Source organism: Coffea arabica, chromosome 8c (assembly GCF_036785885.1).
Source record: "Coffea arabica cultivar ET-39 chromosome 8c, Coffea Arabica ET-39 HiFi, whole genome shotgun sequence".
Classification (NCBI taxonomy): Eukaryota; Viridiplantae; Streptophyta; class Magnoliopsida; order Gentianales; family Rubiaceae; genus Coffea; species Coffea arabica.
This window is the reverse complement of record NC_092325.1, coordinates 4,807,231-4,828,200: the sequence shown is the minus strand read 5'-3', so window position 1 is coordinate 4,828,200 and position 20,970 is coordinate 4,807,231. Positions and strand designations below refer to the sequence as shown.

General features: G+C 36.8%; 4 protein-coding genes across 7 annotated transcripts; 1 reads left to right on the top strand and 3 right to left on the bottom strand.

Annotated features, from left to right (window-relative positions):
- Positions 1 to 792: 792 nt before the first annotated feature.
- LOC113706443 (protein BASIC PENTACYSTEINE7-like) lies at positions 793 to 1,467 on the top strand. The gene has a single exon (XM_027228345.2). It carries the CDS (start codon positions 793 to 795, stop codon positions 1,465 to 1,467), a length of 675 nt encoding a protein of 224 aa, XP_027084146.2.
- Positions 1,468 to 1,928: 461 nt separating this feature from the next.
- LOC113706872 (phosphoribulokinase, chloroplastic) lies at positions 1,929 to 5,893 on the bottom strand. The gene is made up of 5 exons (XM_027228908.2): positions 5,217 to 5,893; positions 3,717 to 3,801; positions 3,536 to 3,620; positions 2,793 to 3,037; positions 1,929 to 2,410 (listed from the first exon to the last, which is right to left on the bottom strand). Exons 1-5 carry the CDS (start codon positions 5,768 to 5,770, stop codon positions 2,162 to 2,164), a joined length of 1,218 nt encoding a protein of 405 aa, XP_027084709.1. The 5' UTR covers positions 5,771 to 5,893; the 3' UTR covers positions 1,929 to 2,161.
- A 1,908-nt stretch (positions 5,894 to 7,801) lies between these two features.
- On the bottom strand, positions 7,802 to 14,670 carry LOC113705468 (secretory carrier-associated membrane protein 4-like). Of its 2 annotated transcripts, none has more exons than XM_072063188.1 (12): positions 14,394 to 14,670; positions 12,784 to 12,897; positions 12,633 to 12,698; positions 12,361 to 12,394; positions 12,147 to 12,269; positions 10,696 to 10,758; positions 10,523 to 10,616; positions 10,385 to 10,430; positions 10,225 to 10,292; positions 10,028 to 10,076; positions 9,101 to 9,166; positions 7,802 to 8,078 (listed from the first exon to the last, which is right to left on the bottom strand). In XM_072063188.1, exons 1-12 carry the CDS (start codon positions 14,454 to 14,456, stop codon positions 8,046 to 8,048), a joined length of 819 nt encoding a protein of 272 aa, XP_071919289.1. In that variant the 5' UTR covers positions 14,457 to 14,670; the 3' UTR covers positions 7,802 to 8,045. The 2 variants fall into 2 exon arrangements, with proteins under 2 accessions (XP_071919289.1, XP_071919290.1); XM_072063189.1 differs by having other exon boundaries at positions 12,633 to 12,695.
- A 1,066-nt stretch (positions 14,671 to 15,736) lies between these two features.
- LOC113705324 (poly(A)-specific ribonuclease PARN-like) lies at positions 15,737 to 20,970 on the bottom strand. 3 transcript variants are annotated; one of them, XM_027227131.2, is made up of 8 exons: positions 20,367 to 20,970; positions 19,266 to 19,396; positions 18,598 to 18,792; positions 18,390 to 18,502; positions 18,217 to 18,264; positions 17,876 to 17,990; positions 17,579 to 17,794; positions 15,737 to 17,338 (listed from the first exon to the last, which is right to left on the bottom strand). In XM_027227131.2, exons 1-8 carry the CDS (start codon positions 20,714 to 20,716, stop codon positions 16,686 to 16,688), a joined length of 1,821 nt encoding a protein of 606 aa, XP_027082932.1. In that variant the 5' UTR covers positions 20,717 to 20,970; the 3' UTR covers positions 15,737 to 16,685. The 3 variants fall into 3 exon arrangements, with proteins under 3 accessions (XP_027082932.1, XP_027082930.1, XP_027082933.1); XM_027227129.2 differs by having other exon boundaries at positions 18,151 to 18,264; positions 20,367 to 20,969; XM_027227132.2 differs by lacking the exon at positions 18,217 to 18,264.

The window sequence follows — 20,970 nt, the reverse complement described above, 5'->3', positions numbered from 1 at the left end:
GTTTATGAGAAGTTAGTAGAAAAAGATAAACTTTTGCAGCTAGTTCAGTAACGAGGTTTGTTAAGTTTGATTTTATTTCTCGGTGTATTTGCTACCATCTGAATCCCAAGCATGTCCAGCATTGACACTATCTATTAAGTTCTGCAACATATGAAATCTGTAGTTTCAAAAAGTGATTTCCAGTAACATTATTTGTAAATCTGATCTTTCTTGCTGAATGCTTTCTGATTGTGTTGCCAATTGTACTCTATTATGTTTTTACTAGTTAAGTTGATAGTTGGGTCTCATAGATCTTCTTAGCACACTTGTGATCTGGAATTATAGGTAGCTACTATAAATGCTCCATATCAACTCAATTATCATGTGGCAATGATTTTAGATGCTGTGGGATGTTATAATCTCCTACCTACTGGCATGATGAAAATACTGAATATGAAGCAATTTGGTATTGTTTATTGAATCGGAAATTTGGGAAGATGATGCAAATTTGAAGCTTTGTTACTCATGATCTTCGGACCAACTTGAATATTATGTCTTCTTATCATTTCACTTTGTTACATATTTTTTTGGTCCGATATTAAGGTACTTCATCTTGCTATGCAATGCTAATGGATTTAGATGTTGATGCTTCGTATCAGTTTTGATGTATAGAACTTCCATTCACAAAGGGGCCGGTGTTCTGTACCAACAGTAGATGGGAAAATAACTACTCAGAATTCTGTGAGAGTTTGCACATCAAAGCTGTGGAGTTCTACCAAAACACACATGGTTGCCTTTTCCAAGAGATGCTCTATGGCATCTGAAGTTAATCACACAGAGCCACCGTTTCCACAATTTCCAGGGGCATATCCTGGGGCTTCCTTTTCCTGTAGCGGATTTGCTTTTCATCCTTCTCAAGCTACTCAAATGGACTCGAAGGCTGGCATTGCTGCAGTGCCCATTCGATCTGTTCCACCTTTACATGGACCAACAAAAAACAGATTTGTAACAAAGCCTGTCAAGATCAAGAAAAACTGGCCTCCGTCAAATGATGCGTGTCCTTCCAATAAGTCAAGGCCCAAACAGCCAAACAAGAAGCCTTCAACTACTAAGAAGACTAAGAGACCGCCTAAGGTTGGAGTAAACATTGAAAGGAAGAATCCAGATTTGGTATATGATGAAGCCAAGTTTGACTTTTCACGGGTGCCACCGCCATTTTGCTCTTGTACTGGAGTTGCTAGAGCATGCTACAAATGGGGATCTGGAAGCTGGCAGTCTTCCTGCTGCAATACAAACTTATCTCAGTATCCTCTGCCAATGAGTCCTTCAAGGCCAGGGGCTCGTGTGCCTGGAAGGAAAATGAGCCATGGAGCATACACAAAACTTCTTTGCAGATTTGCAACCGAGGGTTGCGATCTTTCACAACCAATCGATTTGAAGAACCACTGGGCTAAACATGGAACAAACAAGTTTGTTACAATCAAGTAAAAAGATGCAGCTGTTTTGACTGCCAATCATGCATCACCTTCTTTGTATAGCGGCAAGTTTTCTTTCTAGATGCTCTTTCAGCTATAAATATCCTAGGTACATGGCAGTAGACAGCCATGCTTTGGTTGTGTCAATGTTCGAATATTACCCTTTAGTTCTGTTGTCAATGTTCTTTGCGCTAGTCATGATCTGCTAGATGTCCCTTTTATGTTGGTCTCTTTTGGAGCTTGTTACTTTCTAAATTTTCCTTTGTAGTATTTAGTAGACAGGTTGGTGTCATCATTTTACTTCCTCTCTTGTGGCCGAATGGAGTTAAAAGTGTAAAATATCATTAACCAAACAAAACGCTGATGAGCATCAGAAACTGATTTATGACTTCACAAAAACTTACAAGCTGTTGATGAACTTTGTAAACTTAATCACTAAACCAATAGGGTTGTATTACAGTAGAAGTTTTCGCATTTAACGAAATATAATTGCAATCTGCCAAAGGCTGCAGTTGCCTATATCTTTTCCATTTCATTTCTTCTTTTGTTTCTTTATGGTACAAGTCTCACAGATTTGTGCTTCGAACACACACGTTTGGAGAGTTATCATTTAATGTCGACTGATACATGGAGCGGAGGAAAACTGATGGGAAAATTTTAGTGAAAAAGTTACGAAGAACAAGGGATCCCATGCATCTAGGAAGTTTTTAGGCCTTTGCTGTTTGCAATGCTTCAGCCCTGCTAGCAACAATTTGCTCGTAGAGATCTCTGATCTTCAACCCCACTATGGTCTGGAAGAGCCCTGTTCCGTTACTGCTGCCAGGGAAGTCGGCATGTTTCAACATCTGCTGAGTGACTTCACCATAGAACTTGCTGGAGATGTTGCTCAGGTGGCTTTCTACATAAATCAGCTCATCCAGTCTGTCAAATTGGCCATCCATTTCCACTACAGAAACCTGTCAGAAACAATAGCAGATTGATGAGAAAGGAAATGGTTATCCACAAAATCCCGTTTTCTAATCTCTTCCTAGAAATCACCTGCTGCGTAGAAACTTCTTTCAATCTCAAGCGCTAATTCGAGTTTGCACTATCGCCATACTACGCCTTTGTGACCTTGCACCCTGAACTTTCATTTTGATAATCCAATTGCCAAACTTTCATCTTTAAGTATTCTGATTCTTATCCAAAAATATGGTCTTTAACGTTAAATCGCTAATGTGACTCTAATCTAGCATGTGACATGCTGTTTAAATATGCCTGCAACTTTCTTCATCCAAGAATCAACATTGAACTCATGAATCTAGTTTAAGTTGATTATGGGAATTGGATTTAGTGTACCTCATTGCCAAAGTAAGTATCAGGACCATAGGCAAACTTGATGCCAGGGTAAGAGCATGTTAACTTCCTCCCACATGGAATCCAAGAAATTGTAGAGCCTTCATCGAACAGGTAAACTGGGCTGAAATGATTCACCCCTTCTTTTTGTATCAACTTTACTCTCAAAACCTTCCCCTCATTATCATCAGGAATGAGTTGTGTTGGCAAAACTTCAATGACAACATCAGCATACTGCTTCTGTGGGTCTGATCCACCACAACATAACACCAAGCAAAATTCAATTCTGTGTAAGTATAGCCTTTGAGTTTCTAACATAACATCTGTTTGACTATAGCACAGTTTAGGTAAGCATTTGTCAAACCAAGTCTTGAAACTTTTTATGTTGTAGAAAGTTTGAAGAAGAGGGAAAAAAGATATAATTTTTATTTTGACCCCAGATTTATTTTCCTATTAACTTTGTTTTAGAGGGCAATTTGATAATCTCGCCATTATTTCAAATAAATAGTTTCACTATTTAATATAAGGAGAAATTAACCGTTTCACTTTAATCGCAAATCGTAGGAATTCAAACGTAGGTTTCCAAATTTTAGGGAGTTCATAATAACATAACCAAGAAAACATTTTTTTTTTAATATATCTATTGCTTAGAAGAACTATCATCTTGTTGCCAAAGAGGTAAAAGCAATACTAGCAAATGAGGTAGTTTTATGAGCTGATGATGAAGGAGAAAATAAGAAACTTACCAATGTAGGCATCAAAATCTGGCTTCCGGGCTTCAATACTGGCCTTAATACTTTCAAGGCTGTGTCCTCTCTCGGCCATGTCCCTCTGCATTTGCCATAGAATATGATCAGATCAAAGGAGACAATTGGAAGTATATATACCATTATTGAAACATCAGAAGAAAAAAAAAAAGTTATTTACCTGGATTTTCCATGCAAATTTGACCTCGCTACTAATATCCAGGTAGATACTGAAATCCAATATGTCTCTTACACGCTGATCATACCTATGTTTTACATGAAGGTCAGAATCTGGATACTGAAACATCTGTTTTGGATTTTTTGACCACCAATTGAAATTTCTGAAAAAGTTTAATAATCTCCTCCATCCAATTGAATCTTCAAGTCAATTTCATATTGTCTTATGCTGTCTGAACCAAAAAAAATAAATAAATAAATAAAAAATTTTCCTATGCCACCACTAAGTTTTTTCCTATGGCTTAACAAAAAATTTTTTGTTAAAATCATGGGTTATGTTGCTTGGCCACTTGCAAACAGCCAATTTTGTTTGAATAAAATTATCTTCTGAAAATTGAAAAATTACGAGGATGCAAGTAGGAGAATGTCACTAGTTGTAAGGTTGAGATATTATGAATTAGAGGTTCTAAGTCTCATGAAATGTCGGTTGATCCTCACTATAAACTATAAAGGTTAGTCTCCCTTTCACTATTTGTGTATTATTTATTGCAATGCTGTATACTTAGTTGCTTAGTTATAACCCGTATGTATTGATCCCATCATCGTGGAATATTTGTAAGGATCAATTTTCCATTCACCCACAGTATATATACTTTCACCATTAGATACACGATACATAATTAGAATTTGAATTAAAAATTTAAATTTTACATATGTGTCGTATTTTCAGCCGTAATAATGTATACATCGTCTCTGTATATAAAATTTACTCTATTTGTAATCCTATATTTAAAAAAAAAATTCAAGTTCCTAGTCTAATGGTAGTTTAAGAAAAGAATAAAATAGGATAAAAATATTTTTAAAAAAAAAGATGCTAAAGAATAAAGAATATTTAAATTCTTGAAAAAGAAAAAGTAGAATGTTTATAAAACAATAGAAAATAAATAGTATATGTAACTGTATAATCTGTACGGGGCCCCACTAAAGGGTGTGGGCCCAACAAGAAAAGAAAACGATGAAACTATCTAACTTCCTCGACCATACAATGGAATTAACATCCTTAGCTGAAGATAGCGTTATCGCATTAATCCATCACATGCTCACTGATCACTGATTTTCCAATTTTATCTTATTCCAACGTACCAAAACTAACTTTCGGCCAAAAAAAAAAAGAAAAAAGAAAAAATCTGTTTGGTTTTCTCTTTTTTAACTTTTTTGTAAAAAAAAAAAAAAAAGAAAAGTGGATTGTGCTGCTCTATTTCTATGTACAATTGTACACTCAAGTCCCATAGAGGAAAAAATAATGGGCTAAATAAAAACAAAAAAAAAAAAAATTTGTCTGTGTTTACATTGCTTGTAATGTGCATGAAGTGCAGCTTAAATGATAAGCTGCTGAACTTGTTACCTATAAGTTCCAAGTTCGAGTGACTGAAGTTATAGACAGAATTCACTACTCATTCTGTTAATCAGAAGAAGGAAAAAAATATATATGATGGAAACTTACATTGGATGTAATCCTTCAATGACAAGGATCTTGGGAGGCTTGATGAGCTCAGGAGGGTCAAGAAGACCGGTAACATGGTTATAAATAGGCTTATCAACAGCAACACCATCTTTAATGGCCTTAACTTGTTCATACATAAGATCAAAGTTATTGGCTCTGGGGTCAAGTGCAGTGACACCCTTTTCTTTCCTTCCAGTTCTATCAAGAGAATGGTAATCATCTAAGCATATGACGGTGGTCGTGTCACTGATGAGTGTGTTGGAATCAGGGTTGCCGCCCCTTGGTGGCTCAGCCGCACCTCCGAAAACGCTTGTTAATCTTCTCATGAAAGTACTCTTCCCACATCCTGAGTCTGCTGCTAAGCCTATAACAACTGTTTTCTCAGCTGAGCACGTTATCTCACTGCTGCTTCTCCTGCTGCTGCTGGTGTTTATTCTCTTGCTGAAGAATAAGACTTGCTGTTTTTGGCTAAATCCCAAGTGGGATTTTGTTGGTGTTGAGATTGAGCATGAGGAGTTGAGGGGTTGAATTGTATGGACTGTTGAAACAGCCATTTTTTTTCTTTTCCTTCTTGTTCTTGGCCCCCTCTCTCTCTCTCTTTACTCAGAGAATTTTGGGAGAGAGCAAGGTGTTAATATTATGCGGTTGTATATGAAGTGAACTTTTTAGTTGGCTTGGTACCCTTTGTTGAGAAATGATAAAAAAAAGGCTTGAGACACAGAATGAAAGAAGAGGCCATGGTTGGAGACGCAGATGGCCGTTTTGTTTTGTTTGGATAGGAAAGAGTGTGGTTTTGATGAGGGATGGCTGCTGATGTGGCTAGTGTTTTATGGGTTTGTGTGACTACCCCTTGGGATATTGAGGTCAAAATGGAGGGGACATAAATGGGTTTTGAAGGTGTTCTAGGGACGTTAATGTAACTGCATTTTGTATCTGTTCAAAGTGAAGGGTACACATTTTCTGATTTATCCCTTGCTCACAGCGTAGATCCCGGACGTGAAATGTTGATGCGTTGATAGATGATGATGATGAGGAGATAGAAGTTTTTGTGATAAATATGGGCATGGAGAAGTATGGTGGTCATTTATTCAATTTGGATATTTCCTCTACCACGTGGCATCAAAGTGATGGTATGTTGAAGATGAGGGGGGAAGAAAGTGTGGATTGGAGGTCCAAATGGATCCCGTCAAGCAACCAAATGTATTTGTTGAACTTTGGACGCCAGTTCAGTGCGCATTAGCACCCTCCAATTTCTTTTCACAAATGTATAGCAAGAACAAAACCCCGAATAAAAAAAGTAAATTTTATACACATTAATAGCATATATTTCACTACTACTACATTCATGATATATATGTATAAAACTTGAATTTCAAACCACCAACCTTTGGACTGGTGACCACCAACCTTGCCTCCTACCAAAATACCATATTTAAGTGATTTGCTTCAAAAAAATCCAAGCAGGTGTGTTGTACACCCGTTTGATTTATACAACAGTTGTCGTTTCCGAAAAAAAAAATGTAAAACTTGAATTTCAAATTCAAATGTTACATAACTATCTGATAGTGTAGAAACGATTAATCCAATAAAAAATTGAACATTTTTTTTCTGAGGATTTCCCTTGATTTTCTATTTCACGGTTGGAAGCTAAAAAGTAGGACTAACTGGACTAGCGGTTGGAGTATTACTACAAATCAATGTTGAGTTACTTTGTTGTGGTCTCTGGAATACTAGCAATAGGAAGGGAAGGGGAGCACTTTCCATGAAATTTTTCTTTCATGGTTGGAACCTGATACTGGGAATACTGGTTGGACTGCAATAACAAATCCTTATTGGGTTGTTTGTGGTCTCAGGAAGAGTTAGTACTTGGTTTTGGCCCATGAAGTTGTTCCTGTCCTGTGAATGGTGTCTTTTGTATCGCCGATTACGGTCCAGCTAGAAGAGGATTTGACACAAAATACAATCAGACAATTTGTTGCTCGTCATCGGAAACAACAAAAAATGATTAACACTTGGCCTAAGAATTAAATCCAACATCTTCATGGAAAATGAATATTTCAACCCTTAGTCTACTTAATCCCATTTCAAAAGGATTTAAAACTTGTATTGCAAGACAAAAGAGCCGGACCCGTGCCTCGGAGTTCATTATATGTTAGCATTAACCTTTGTCTAATTATACCGGCAGTGGTATTTTTTTAAAGAAATGGCTTTGGCATTCATTCCACACCGGTTCCAGTTAATGGCTTTACCGTCCTATCGCCATTTCACCCCCCCGCTTGGGGAGAAAAAGCTCTTCATTCGAAATTTTTCTTTTTCTCCTTCCTACTCTTACAACTCCAAAGTAGAGAAAAGAAGTAGACCTATTTTTCGTGTTCATGGTAACAATCCAAATGATATGTGCTGTATGCAAGGGCTCTCTCTCATCACGACAACACATTTGCGATATATATATACATATATATATATAGAGAGAGAGAGAGAGCCTGTGTTGTCTGCGCGCGCGCTAACGTGTAGTGTCAATGACTGGCTCAGAAGCATTGCACATCGCAGTATCATCTGCAATGCAAAGCCATAACAGCAGTCACTATTAAATCACTGTAGGATAGAATGCGTATACTCACCTGTAGGGGATTGTCAATATGAAAAATTACAAGATCATCTTCAACTATGAGCTCAACAGATAAAAAAAAATGCAAAAGAACGTCGCTCAAACCGATCATCACATCTCACAACTCAATTAACCACCTCTAAATGAGTGCTGGTAAGAACTGACGGATGAAACATCTGCCAAGGGACCTCGAACACAAGAAACTAATCCAATGTCATAGATCACTTGTGCCCTCGGAAGTACATATAAACTTTCTGCAGAAAAAAAGAAAAAAAAAATTAACTGACAATCACACGTAGAAACAGAGACTGCTCCTTATTATATATTTTAGGCCGCTAAATTTTAACACCACAGAAACATTGCATGAACAAGAAAAATAAAGGGCTAACATAGACATTTGACACAGCTGTTAAGCAACACATACTATTTATGGCACATTCGGTGAGCGGACAAACTCACTGAACCATAGGCTACAGTTCAACTGCAAACTGCTAAAGTATCTCCAGTAGGTTATAGATCAGAATTATTATTTATCACGACTAGATAATATGAGGAAGACAAAGTTAATTTAAACGAAAATTTGTTCTAGGAGTAAACATAATTTGGCATGGTACATAACAATACCACTTTGTTCTACAAGTACTATAATGTTCAAACTAACAGATATCATATATTTGTACAGCAATTAATATAATAACTACAATGAGCTGACGTGTATTTTCACTAGAGTACTTTCTCAAATACCGTGAGTTCATAGAAGTTGGCAGTTCGTGTATTTGCTATGGCAGATCAATCTAGTTTTGTCAAAAGTTCTTTATCTAACTTCAAGTTATCTTTCAAACAAGTCTAGCTGGTGAACATAAATAAGTGGTATAACTAGCTATAAGCAAGTCATGCAATGCTTCATAAACAATTTAACTGTCAGACTGGAGTTGATGTTTTTAACATGCAAACCACCGGGCATCCAACTCTTCCCATCCAATTAGCACTCCTCACGCTGCTGCCAAGTGTGGCAGCCTTGAACAAACACCAAGTCAAAAATTAAATTCGAAAAGATCGAAACCAATTCTACCATCCTTAGCTGAGTATGCAGCTCCCAAAGTATATTAGACAACCAAATCAAGACCAGTCCATGTAAAAATCAATAATATAAATGAACAAGAATGAAGAAAGCATTAAGTTGATCGATGATAGCAAAGAAGCAAAACAAACACAGAAAAGAATAGCGCAAAGCTTGGAAAAGAACCAACTTTGTTAAAAGCTCAAATTTGCTAACCTGAACTACCCACAAGCTTAGCAATGATTCTAAGCAAAACAAGCCAAAGCCAACCAGGTAGAAAATCTGCAACAAGATAAATAAACTTCTTAATGCATTTCGAAACGTAAAATACTCAATCACAAAAAAGAACAACATCGATTACATGTCATACATCTTGAGCTATTACACATGATAACTTACTATACCACCTAAATTGCCTTTTCCATAATATCTAGAATTATAGTTTGTATCTTCAACTCATCCACCATTTCATGGAGACCTTGACAAATATTAAGCTTTTATATCAAACAATTAACAGTGGAATTCGCTTTCATTCCTAACTAGAAAGTCTTTGACCATTAAAAGGTTTCAAATTTACCTGTGGCTATGTGCAAAAAATTGTGAAAATATTAAAAGCTATGCTTCATAAATCCAAGCAAAGGCTTGGGAAAAAACAGCGCTTGAGCCATTTATTGTGCTTAAAGACTTTTTAACAACTGGGAACCACATCATTTTAAGTACTCTAATCATCAAAACTTCAGAATAATAATCCTGTCAAAGTTACTCAATCCAAGAATTGAACCTACAATTTTGATATAACCGCTAAAGATTTCTGTGGCACCTAACAATTCACTTGTCCTTGCTTAGTGAAAGAGCGCAGTCCTGAACTCCATCATTCATATGGATGAAATATGCATTTTACAAACTGGACCTTGAGGTTCAAGCTCAAAAACTGTCTACGGTTGATATCCAGTAAAAAAATGAAAAATTACTCCTGAGTACTTTTCCCAATTTTCGGTGGCATTACATGTATTCTGGCACTAGCTTTTGAGAAATTATAGGACTTGCATGATTGATACAACAACCAAAACAAGTGATGCAACTACAGGACAAACATGAAGTGATCACAGAGGATGTATATAAGCTCATGGCAGTATAGCTTACCCCCACCAATACATGGTCAGAAAAGACATCAATTGCTGCAAGGATGCCCCTGAGGTTGAAAGACAGAAATTATAGTGGAAAAGAGAAGAAAAGAAGATACTGGAATCATAATTTTAAAGGGGAAAAAAATCTTTGGCATTTGGAAAATCACATTTACGTCAAGAAATCAAAGAGCAACAGAACATAGACAAACTCACGTTAGTGATCTCCCATGGAAAACAATTGGAGGAGCAATAGCTGCCAATATGCAAAAGCCAATGTGGATCTGCATGATACACATCAAAGCACATAAAAGATAAGAGAACATACAGATGACAAACCTAAAATCAGAAAACTCTGTTTAAAAGCAGAATATACCAAGTAACACAGGAAAAACCAACCAAACTTGAAAGCACTATCAGTCCTGAAAGTTGGAGAAAGACACAAGCATCATTGCGTAGCAAGAGTCATATTAACAAAGCAAATAAAAAAAAACACTGAGTTCAAGCTAAATACCTCATTGCCCGATACAGAGGCCTGTACCAAAGAACATATGATAGGGGACAACCAAGCAAGGCATAGATTATAGAAAGGAAGAAAATTTTGACACCTAGAAATGGTAAACCATATTAGAAACCAGTAACAATCAAAAACACAAAGAGTATTGAGATGGGAAGAAGCAAACATACCACCACCCCTTATCCAACAAACAGTCACTGCGATAACATTAAACACGAGGCAAAGAACGATTCCTGGATCCAAATTTGACAGTTAGACAACAAAGACAACTTAAGCAAAATTTACCAAGGAAAGCATAACTTAGAGATTTTTGTTGCTTTATTTGGAGAGACACAATTACATTGCATTTAGCACGAAAGTGATGAACTTGAACAGGGAAAGGGCATCACATGATATCAATAGGTGATCAATATCAAGATGCATCACATTTACAGGGGAAAACAAAAACTGAAGCCACATTTTATTTGGTTTTCCGGAGACAAGAAACTGATAGCCAATGTAAGGAATTGTTATACGCTGAAAAGTATTCTCCTTTCTTTCCTAAATATCCACAACATGCACCAAACCAAAATTCTCTAAAAAACATATATGTAAATTTGATTTGATACAAAAGGAGAATAATTGAAACTCTAAGCACGTCAGCCAAGCAAACATGCACAATCTCCTACCCGTTCCAAGACTATCAAAATAGTTTTAATAATCCTGTAGATCCTTGAGATACCAAAGGAAAAAACCAAAAGAAGAAATAGGAGCAGGAGGAAAAAAATCATTATCCATGCGAAACCACTAAGATAATTGAGTGTGTGTGTGATGTGTGCATGATGTGTTGGGTGTGTGTGCTTGCTTTTATTGTGTGCGTGCCTATAAACAACAAAATACATGGCTAATCAAATCCTTGCCAAAGTGCATGGTTTTAGAATATATGACAAAGTAACAAGAAATACAACTGAAAATGCAGAAAGATGTTTTCAAAATCCATACTCAAACTCATCTACTTAATAAAATTTGGTTTAGGGTAAAGTATTGACCTTAATTACAGCATTCATATGTGAGACTGAAATATTTGTATAATTGCTAAAGAAATGCTATTGTCATAATAGACCAATTGCAATCAGAACATGTTGGAGCTGAAGTGACACTATAACTAAATATTCAAAAAGTAAGGGATTCATAAACTTTATGAAAAGCAAAGGAGCCAATTTTTCCCCTTCCTGTGGAAAGTGAAGACCAAAAGCATAAACTAAAAAAACAAATAGAGATATCAAGCTATGCCTGTTGATCTGCCATAGAGCTTGCAAGTGGTTATTTTTCCCCAAGCATCTTATGAACAAATGTCGAGGGATGTAACCAATATTTATAACTTTTGTTTACACCTCATCCTGTTTTTCTTCCCCTCTTGACAACATTTCTTAAACCAACATGATTGTACTTGTTTGATTTCTGTCTTATCCAAATAATAGAAAAGAAAATCTGCAATATTTATGCTCCTTCACTTTAAGAACTTTTGTGTTCCACCTATTTGGCTAGACAAGGATTAAAACCAACCAGAAGTGTAAATCATGCAATCAAAGATCAGAAAAAATCATTGTGCAACAACTATCAAACAATAAAAAGAACATACCTAACCAACTAGCAAAAGCTAAATACTGCAACCTCTGAGCATGAACAGGGATTTCATTGGCTATATCATGATGAATAATAGGAAAAAAGGGAGGCCAATTTCTGTCATCAGCGGGGACACCAGCTGAATTTGAACATTGGAACAAATTCAAAATCTTAGTAAATGGAAAACAGAAACACAAAGATAAATCATACTCCATTGTCAGACAGCTTACCACTGGCAACAGCATCTTCTCTGCGTTTGATATCCTACAAGGACAAGCTAATGAGTACCATGCACAAGTAAGATGCTGAATGCCAAGTTTACAAGCAGTAACCAAGTATAGTTAAAATGATTCTACTAACCAAGTTAACATCATCTCAAATTGACTCAATTTTTTTCAAGCTTGACTGAGTTTAGCTTTCAAGTACAACAAAGGCAAAGAAAAACAGCACTGATAAAATATTTTCCCAAGAACAGCCATGAATAAATAAACTAGAAACGCACCCTTTCCCTCCTTTTAATATCTGCTTCCCAATCAGCAAGCTCCTTCTGTTTTTTCTTTGAATCCTGCTGGATTTAACCAAATGATGCAAATGCTTGACTTTTGGTAGCGACAAAGAAGATAAAATTGTATAAAATATATTCACTTCATTACATTCATTGAGTCCAAGGGTATATCAACAGTCGCGTCATGTTTTTGGCCAAAACCCAGAGTATTGCTGACAAATTGAGGAACACGCGACTTTGATCCAGGAGCAGCATTACCCTTCTGCAATTAACAAAACCAAATGGCATGATAGACAACATATTGCAGTTGAGTACATGGGTAAAAGAGTGAAAATCACACGCATACAAACAGAAATTTAATTGCATACTCAATTGCCTTCCAACTCCCTCACCACACGAAGCATGGCAGTAGCCAAAAGACCTTTATTAGACCAATTCTGAAGCATGCAACATCCCTATTGAGCACTTCTTACTTGAATAAGGTTTCTGAATTTCCAATCGGAAGAGCTAGAATATTACTTTGTTGAGCTTTAATCACCCAATATACAAGGACAGGCACTTTGTAATGAACCAATCTTAGTATATCCATTTTGGAAATACAAAATGTTTTTAAAATGAAACAACTATATCATAAAATGCCATAAGAAAGATAGAACTATATCTTAATATATCCATTTTGGAAAAAAAAAATGTTCTACTGCACAAAAGATACTAGGATCAAAACACTTCTTGCTGTATATACTGGTTAGCAGTCAGAAGAATCTATCATATAATGCCAAGACCAGGTCACGAGAGAAGTAACTTTTACGCATAAGAGAGGTGGTTTTTCCCAAGTATGATGCCTAATGTACTTCAATGTCACCATGGCACATAAATCACACCAGTATAGGAATATACCGTAATGCATACATATATATTTGGAAAAAATACAGAAAATTTCCACCACACAAAAGATACTAGGATAAAAATCTTCTCCACACATATTACAGGACCATTCATTCAAATCAACACCACAACATGATCAAAAACCCACTTTAGCATATTCATTAATTATATACCAAATTAAAAAAATTAAGAGCAACAATAATACTTTCAAATTTAATTGAAACCTTATGTTGCTAACATAATTTAATTCTTATTTTATATCTTATAAAATTATTAGTTAATAGCCCCCTCCCCCCCCCCCCCCCCCCCCCCCCCAAAAGCCAAAAAAAAATCCCAAAAATCATTTATTTCAACTCCTATGTATTTTAGATTGCTTTAATTTTATTTTTTTTTTGCTCCCTCCCCGTGGAATGGACAGTTTTTACCCATCATCACCATTCCTCAATAATAAATTGCAAAAATGAAGATTCAAAATTCAACTTCCTATTATTTAGGGGGGGGAAAATCACTTTCATATCATTCCCCATTGCATTAAACTAATCCCACATAAATCAAATTTCAACACCGGTTCAGATTTCGCGAAAATTCTGCCAATTCCAGACTATGTATAACACAACAACCCCTCACGTACCTTGCAACAAACAAAATCCCATGACAACAATGCCCATCAATTTTTCATTTCAATTCCAAAATTACCGCACCAACAACCCCATCCTGAAATTTTCCAATTCCCAAATCTAAGCCAAAATTAGTAAAAACAATCCCACAATTCACGGCCAGATTTGAAATACTTAACAATTGAAAAACTCTAAAAATAGGCAGATCTAAGAAGGGCAACATTGGAATTCCGAAAAAAAATACAGTGGCGGTTACCGAAAACGGATTGACTTCTTGCTCTTCTTCATCAAATGGATTTGGATCGCTACTCCGATTCATCGTCCTAAGTGAATTCAAAATATTTCCGGCAAAAATCAACCACAAAAAAGCAGGAAAATGAATCTATACAGAATGAGAAAGGGAAATGTAGATATATGTATTGGTAGAGAGAGAAAGTGAGGAAGCGAGTAAGGAGCACTTAAAACTACTCAGAGTGATTAGTGACGCAAATCCGATGCATCCCTCTGTTTGCTTGTGTATAACGCGGGAGCATCAACTTAGAACGTAACTGAGGTAGATTTACATTATTACCCCTCGAGGATGATCTGAATTACGGGGTGTGGGACTGTGGGTGATCTTTTTCGGTGAAGTTTTGCTATGGTGTGATGGGATTCTGTCAATTGCGAGAGTGTCTCGTGACTGATTGTGGACACGTGGGTTTATAATGACGCGTCTTCTGAGGTTATGAGGTGGGTGGTTTTTATTGGTTGATTGGAGGTTAGGGTGGTTTTGTGTTGTGTAGAAGATTATGTCTACTGCGTTGCTGACGTGTAAAGCATTGGCAAAGACTGTTAAGGTGACGCAAGCAATTCGGGTAAGAAAGCAGGGAGTTCCTCAAGGGAAAAGTCGGTGAGGTGTCGACAATGAGTGATTTCTTTTTTTTTTTTTTCCCAATCGACGTAAATGTGACAGGCCATATTGTTGTTGTACTTCTACCACCACAATGAAAAGAATAATGTCAACATAGGCACAATGAAAACAATATCAACTTTTGAATTGTTATTTGTAGAAAAAGCTTATAGTAGTAATTTAATGTATATAAAGTAGAAAATATGTGAAAAATATGTTTGTGAAAAACGTAAAATTTTTTTTGTAAAAAATCACAATCCAAACAAATTTGAGTATCTCTTCCAAAAAATTTTTGAAAAACTTATAACTACAAAAATCTCAATAAATTCTCCAAAGTTTTTGAAATACATATATATTAAAATACCTAAAAATACACAAAAAAAAAAAAAATTTCCCTTGTTTCCTTTTTTGTTTTCCTCCCCACCATGACGTCTATTGTCGGTGGCTCCTCTATTTTCTTTTTTTTTTTTTCCCTTTCTTTCTTTCTCCTCCCCTCCCCCCTCCCCCCCCAAAAAACTCTCTTTCATATTCCATAATTGGAATGACATTATTTTTGTAGCCAACATTTCGTGGTGACGTCCTTTTCATCTGTTTTGGATCTTGAGAGTGCCAGCTGGTGTCTGTATAGAGAGAAGGAAATATGTTGCAGATTTCTTGGATAAAATGAGCTTAAACTTACAGCCTGGTTTGACTTGGGAAAATATAAAAAAGACAAAGAAAAGTTGTGTGAGTATTCAATTTCACCAATCAAGAAAGATCAATCCATAAACAATTAGATTAGTCACCTAGCTTCACGTACTGTAAAATGCAAAACTAATATGCAAATGCGAGGTGCCTTCTGTCGGCAACCAAGTGCAAAAACACCCCCATAGGATGACAGATACATTTACCACATAAAGAGAAGAAAAAATGTAAAAGAGAGAACCCTCTTCCATCTACAGTTGTTCAGCTCATCAAATCAAATGATTCTATTCATGGTCCTTTCTTTGAGCTCATTTTGCAAGCATTGCACCCCCCACCAACCTAGCCTAGGGGGCCTATAGATGTGGATTCACTGCTAAGTTACATATGAAGGCTCCAAGTATCCTGTCAACCTTGTCAAAATTAAGGGTGCAAACGAATCGAGACGAGTTAAACTTTGATTTAATCGAGCCGAAACTCAACCTTAGTTTATGAAGCTCAGATTCGAGTTTGAGCTCGACAAGTTCAAAATATAAGATTCAAACTCGACTCAAATTCGCGTCAAACTCGAGACCGAACTTAAAAAAATAATTATTTTATTTTTAAAAACCAAATTTATTATTTTTAAACTCGAATTGGAGCTCGAGTTTGACTTGATCAGCTTGAGCTCGACTCGAGCTTGATGTTGACTGAACTTGAGTTAAACATCGAGCTCGAGTCGAGTTCGAACTCGAGCCACTCGCGAGCAGATCGATTCGTTTGTAACCCTAGTCAAAACCGCAAATGTCATGCCAGTCCGAGAAAAAGCTGTCCTAGGGGTCTGCTTAGACTTATTATACCTTGAAGTTCATGCAATCATCTGATTTAGAAACTTCAAGTTTAATCCACATTCATGTTTCAGGCCAAATTACGAAACTATCTTGCTGGTCCAGTACAGTTGAGAATTAGATAGCCACGAGTCTTGTAATATGGGCCATCTCAAAGGTCATCAAGGTTGGTCAACTCATCATTGTCCCAGCAGATTGCTGGTAGCTCTTCTTCTGAGTTTGCTTCTGGAAGATCTGAAGCTTCTTCCAAGGCTTTTTCTAGAGCATCTGCCAAAGAAGGTTCCCATATACTGAGTTCACAGACTCTTTTATAAGTTCTATAGCATGCAGCTCTCAGACCTTCTGAGATCATGTCCTTGATAGGCTCGCAGTTTGTTCCACCAGAATTCATTACCTTCAAAAATCTCTCAGCAAAGCCAGGAGCCCAGAAAACAACAATTGCACAATTCCTATCGGCTAGTCGAACATCAATTTCTCCAGAGAACACTTCATGAGAACCTTTAAGCAGGCTCTTCAGCTTGCGAGCAGACATCATACCTCTAAATCCCCACAAGAACACCAAATTTGCAACACTAATTCTTCTAGTTTTTTCAGTTGAAATGTTTACATCATCATCTAAAAGATCTGATGAACTGATGAAGCAAGGATTGAAGACATTTGCATAGCATTCAAGGGTGGAGGAGGAAGTGGAATAATCAGCTTCCGGAGATTCTGGAACAATTCTCAATATTAAACAGAGCTTGGCAAATAACTCACTTATCCTTAGAACATCACGCCCATGAACCCTGACTTCATCTCCATCAACTAAAAGAACAAAATGTGACAAGTCAGGATTTGTAGAAACCATGCGATGACAGCAAGCCATGCAGAAAATAATAGCGCCAGGTCAAGTGCAAGCACAAAAATCCATTATGAAGATTCCTTTAGCAATTTCAGATACCTTGACCGATTCTAGAGGCCAAGCATCAGAGAAGTAATATGCATTGCGAACCACTACCGGTCAGACTAAATTTGATAAGTGACAAAATCCAAAAGAATACTCACTATGTTGAGGAATCTCCATGTGTAGCGGCCTAGTGAACCTTCTTTTCAAATATAAAATTGCTGCAGGTAGGTTGTTTACTTTATTCAGAGGACCAATTTCCCTCATAAGATGGTTGACATCAACTATATGAGAAAACACTGAACACAAGGAACTCCTAAATTCATCTACTGTTGAAGGCAATGGAGCTATGAACTTTGAATGGATAAATGCAAATTCTGCATGAAATCAGCAAAAGAAGGTGTCAAATAACAGTGGAAGCTGAAATGAAAGAAACATTACCACATAGAGACACAAACCATTGATAGCATTATGGGCTACAACTGGCTTCTGAGAAGTGGAAATCAAATCGACAACCTCCCTGAACCCACGAACCTGCATATTATGTTCCTCTTCCATGAGTTGTAGTTCCTTCTGCAAATTGAAAATCAAAACTCAGTAAAGCTGGTGGAACATCACCACACCATTTGGGACTAAAATCTCCTTGAAGATCTAGGATTCTTGACTATTATAATACTAAGCTTCAAGCAACGCTTAAATTTTCTTGAAGTGACAATTGACTCTTCCTGGATACCTCAAAAACGTTTCTGTCCTCTTTTGAACTGGTCAAAACAACCCGAATAGCCTGGCTACCACCTACCTTTGCTGGAACCAATAATGGCACAAGATCAGTAAACTCCTGTAACGTCTGCAGACCACAAGCTATATTGAATAAGCATGAGCACAAATATTATAAACTCATCTAATTGCAACAGAGATTGAATAACTAGGCACCTAATAACACATAAACTCAATCTGTTCAAGCTTATTCACCTCCAGTATAAGCTGCACTTGACGTTCACTGCAGATATCTATGCTCAAGCTTGGTCTTGAGCCAAACACTTCACCTCCCGAGACTATTTTTCTCAAAGTACTAATCAAGTCATCTGCAAAAGCAGATGAAACAATAAATTTGTACATAAGTAGTTCAAAATATATTGTTTTGAAAAACATCAAATGCAATGACTGACATACTGCTCACCTTCAGTCTTCTTTTCTGAATCTTGACATGTCCTTTTCCAGATTTTAATTCGAGATTTAATCCTGTCTACAAACATAGAATCAGCAACAGAATATACTGTAGGAGATTGAGACGGTTTCATATAGCTTCTAGGCAATGGGTTTCCAGTCCTATCTTTTGCAGCTAATTCTTGAGCTCTCGATAAGTATGATATGCCTGTTCCAAGATAAAGAACCAAGGAGTAACTTTGCAATCAAGAATGATCCTCAGTATAGACACAACTAGTACAACAAGAATGTTAACAAAAGCTCGGAAGGTAGAATTAGGAACTTCTATTCCACCCATGGTTTATTTTCTTTGCAGAGGAGGGATGGGGGCTGTTAAACGTTATCTAGACAGGGAGAGTTTGGTTTTAATTTACTGATAGACAGAAGATTATTATGTAAAGTTCAAAAATTCAAAGTAAAAAAGTATGCATAGTGGATAGCTATGCATAAAGTAAATGAACAGTTGTATTTACTTTTTTTTTTTTTTTTGTTGGCGCCGGGGAGGGGGGGAGGCGGAATCTCAGCAGATATCCCCTCAGCCCCATCCATGCAAGCAAGAAACATTGAGGGAAAATACATAAAAATGATGAATCACGTCCCTGTTAAATTGTCTAAAACAAAATTCCTGCTAAATTTACTTACCATCATATATGCAGGCATTAAAATCAAAACCTTCTTGAGCCATAGCGGTTAAGTACGATGATTGACAGAAAAAGCTGTAAGAAGGCATCCCCATTTTTAACTCATCCCTGGGGAACAAATGAAAATTGTACCTACACCAAGTGACCAGGATTGGATGAATCACTGTAATTTTACTGTCTCAAGATTTATGAGCTATATGGCCAAACATTATCATTTTTTGGCTAGCCGTAAGCAACAACTAAGTCTGGCAAGCAACCAAAGAAATAGGCTGAAGGCATGCTCATGCAGATGTGCAAGCAGAGCTCAAGCTTGTATTTACTGAAGAGTTATCCTCAAGAAGACACAGTTGACAAAATTTTGAACATAAATAAGAACTTATTAGGAAGCTAAAAATCACAGAGAGCCACAAAAAATAAAAGAAGAATAAGTAAAATCAAACAACCTATCCTTCTCTTTTGCACCAATCAACAAATTAATCAGAATGACAAGAACCACACGAAACATGGCATTATGTGAGGCTTTCTTTCTCATATTGTCATTTGCTCGGATTACTTGGGCATGGCTGGAGTATTTCCTATTAGTTAATACATGATCATGACCTCTTCACTTGATCCCCTTCAGACAAAAAGATTATCGAACCTAATTAAACATCACTTGACTTTTCCACTTCAAGAAATCAGAGCTAGAACAGTCCTTATAACAGGATAAACTCCTTTTACCATGCCTATCGACCGTACCATTAGATACATTAGAGCACCTAATATTACCTCAAAGCTCTACAACACCCAAAAAGACCAAGCTATTGATGGTTCTAAAGATAAGCTACAAATGTTCCCCTTTATAGGCAGAAACCTTCACAAATATCCAAGTTACACCAACTTTTTATAAGGTTTACTCCATATACCATTATGAAATCATCTTGAATGCAATCTTGTTTGTGAAAGATATCAATTTCAACCAACAATCTTGAAAATTGGCTCCCCCACTTTCAAGTATGAACTACCAAAATTTGTCAAATGCGACAAACAAACTGAATCAATAAACTGCCCATAAGAAAAAATCAAACTACAAATGCTATAAAGAAAACAAGGAGGGTCTTACGGGTGAGCAATAATCTTGGAAGATTTAACAGAAAAAGGGCAAACAGCAAACTGAAGGACCTGAAACCTCTCGGCTGCATACTTAGCTTTAAGGTAAGCAACCTCAGCAGTATCAAAGGGCAAAACTTTTTGCCAAGGAGATGAAAAAGCACCAGTCTTTTGCAAAGAAACAGCAATAAAATCAGAATTAAAGATGTGGGTTTTGATCTCCTCTAACGTCTCTGCGAAGTTGGATTTTGTTACTTGCTTTATCGCCCATTTCTTGTTGTTGAGATTGGAGTTTTGATGGTGGGTTGGGTGGATTGAACGTTTTGGAACTTGGGTGCAGAGAAGGCGTCTCTGCAACAACATCGAAAGCTTTCTGCAAATGAGCAGGGATGGGTTTGGGGGAGTAGTGTTGGGGGGTTTGGGGTTTATGCTGTGTGGATTTCTCGGGCTTCTCTTCAGAAGGTGCTTACTAGTACTGCAGTTAGACGGCGTGGTTCTGGTCCCTGTATTTCGAACCACGCCTGTATTACTTGACCCTTTTTTTGTTTGGAAGAAGAAGAAGACTTGAACCCTGTCTTGAGTTTAGGAGAGACAAGAGAAAGTTGTCTGGGGGAGTT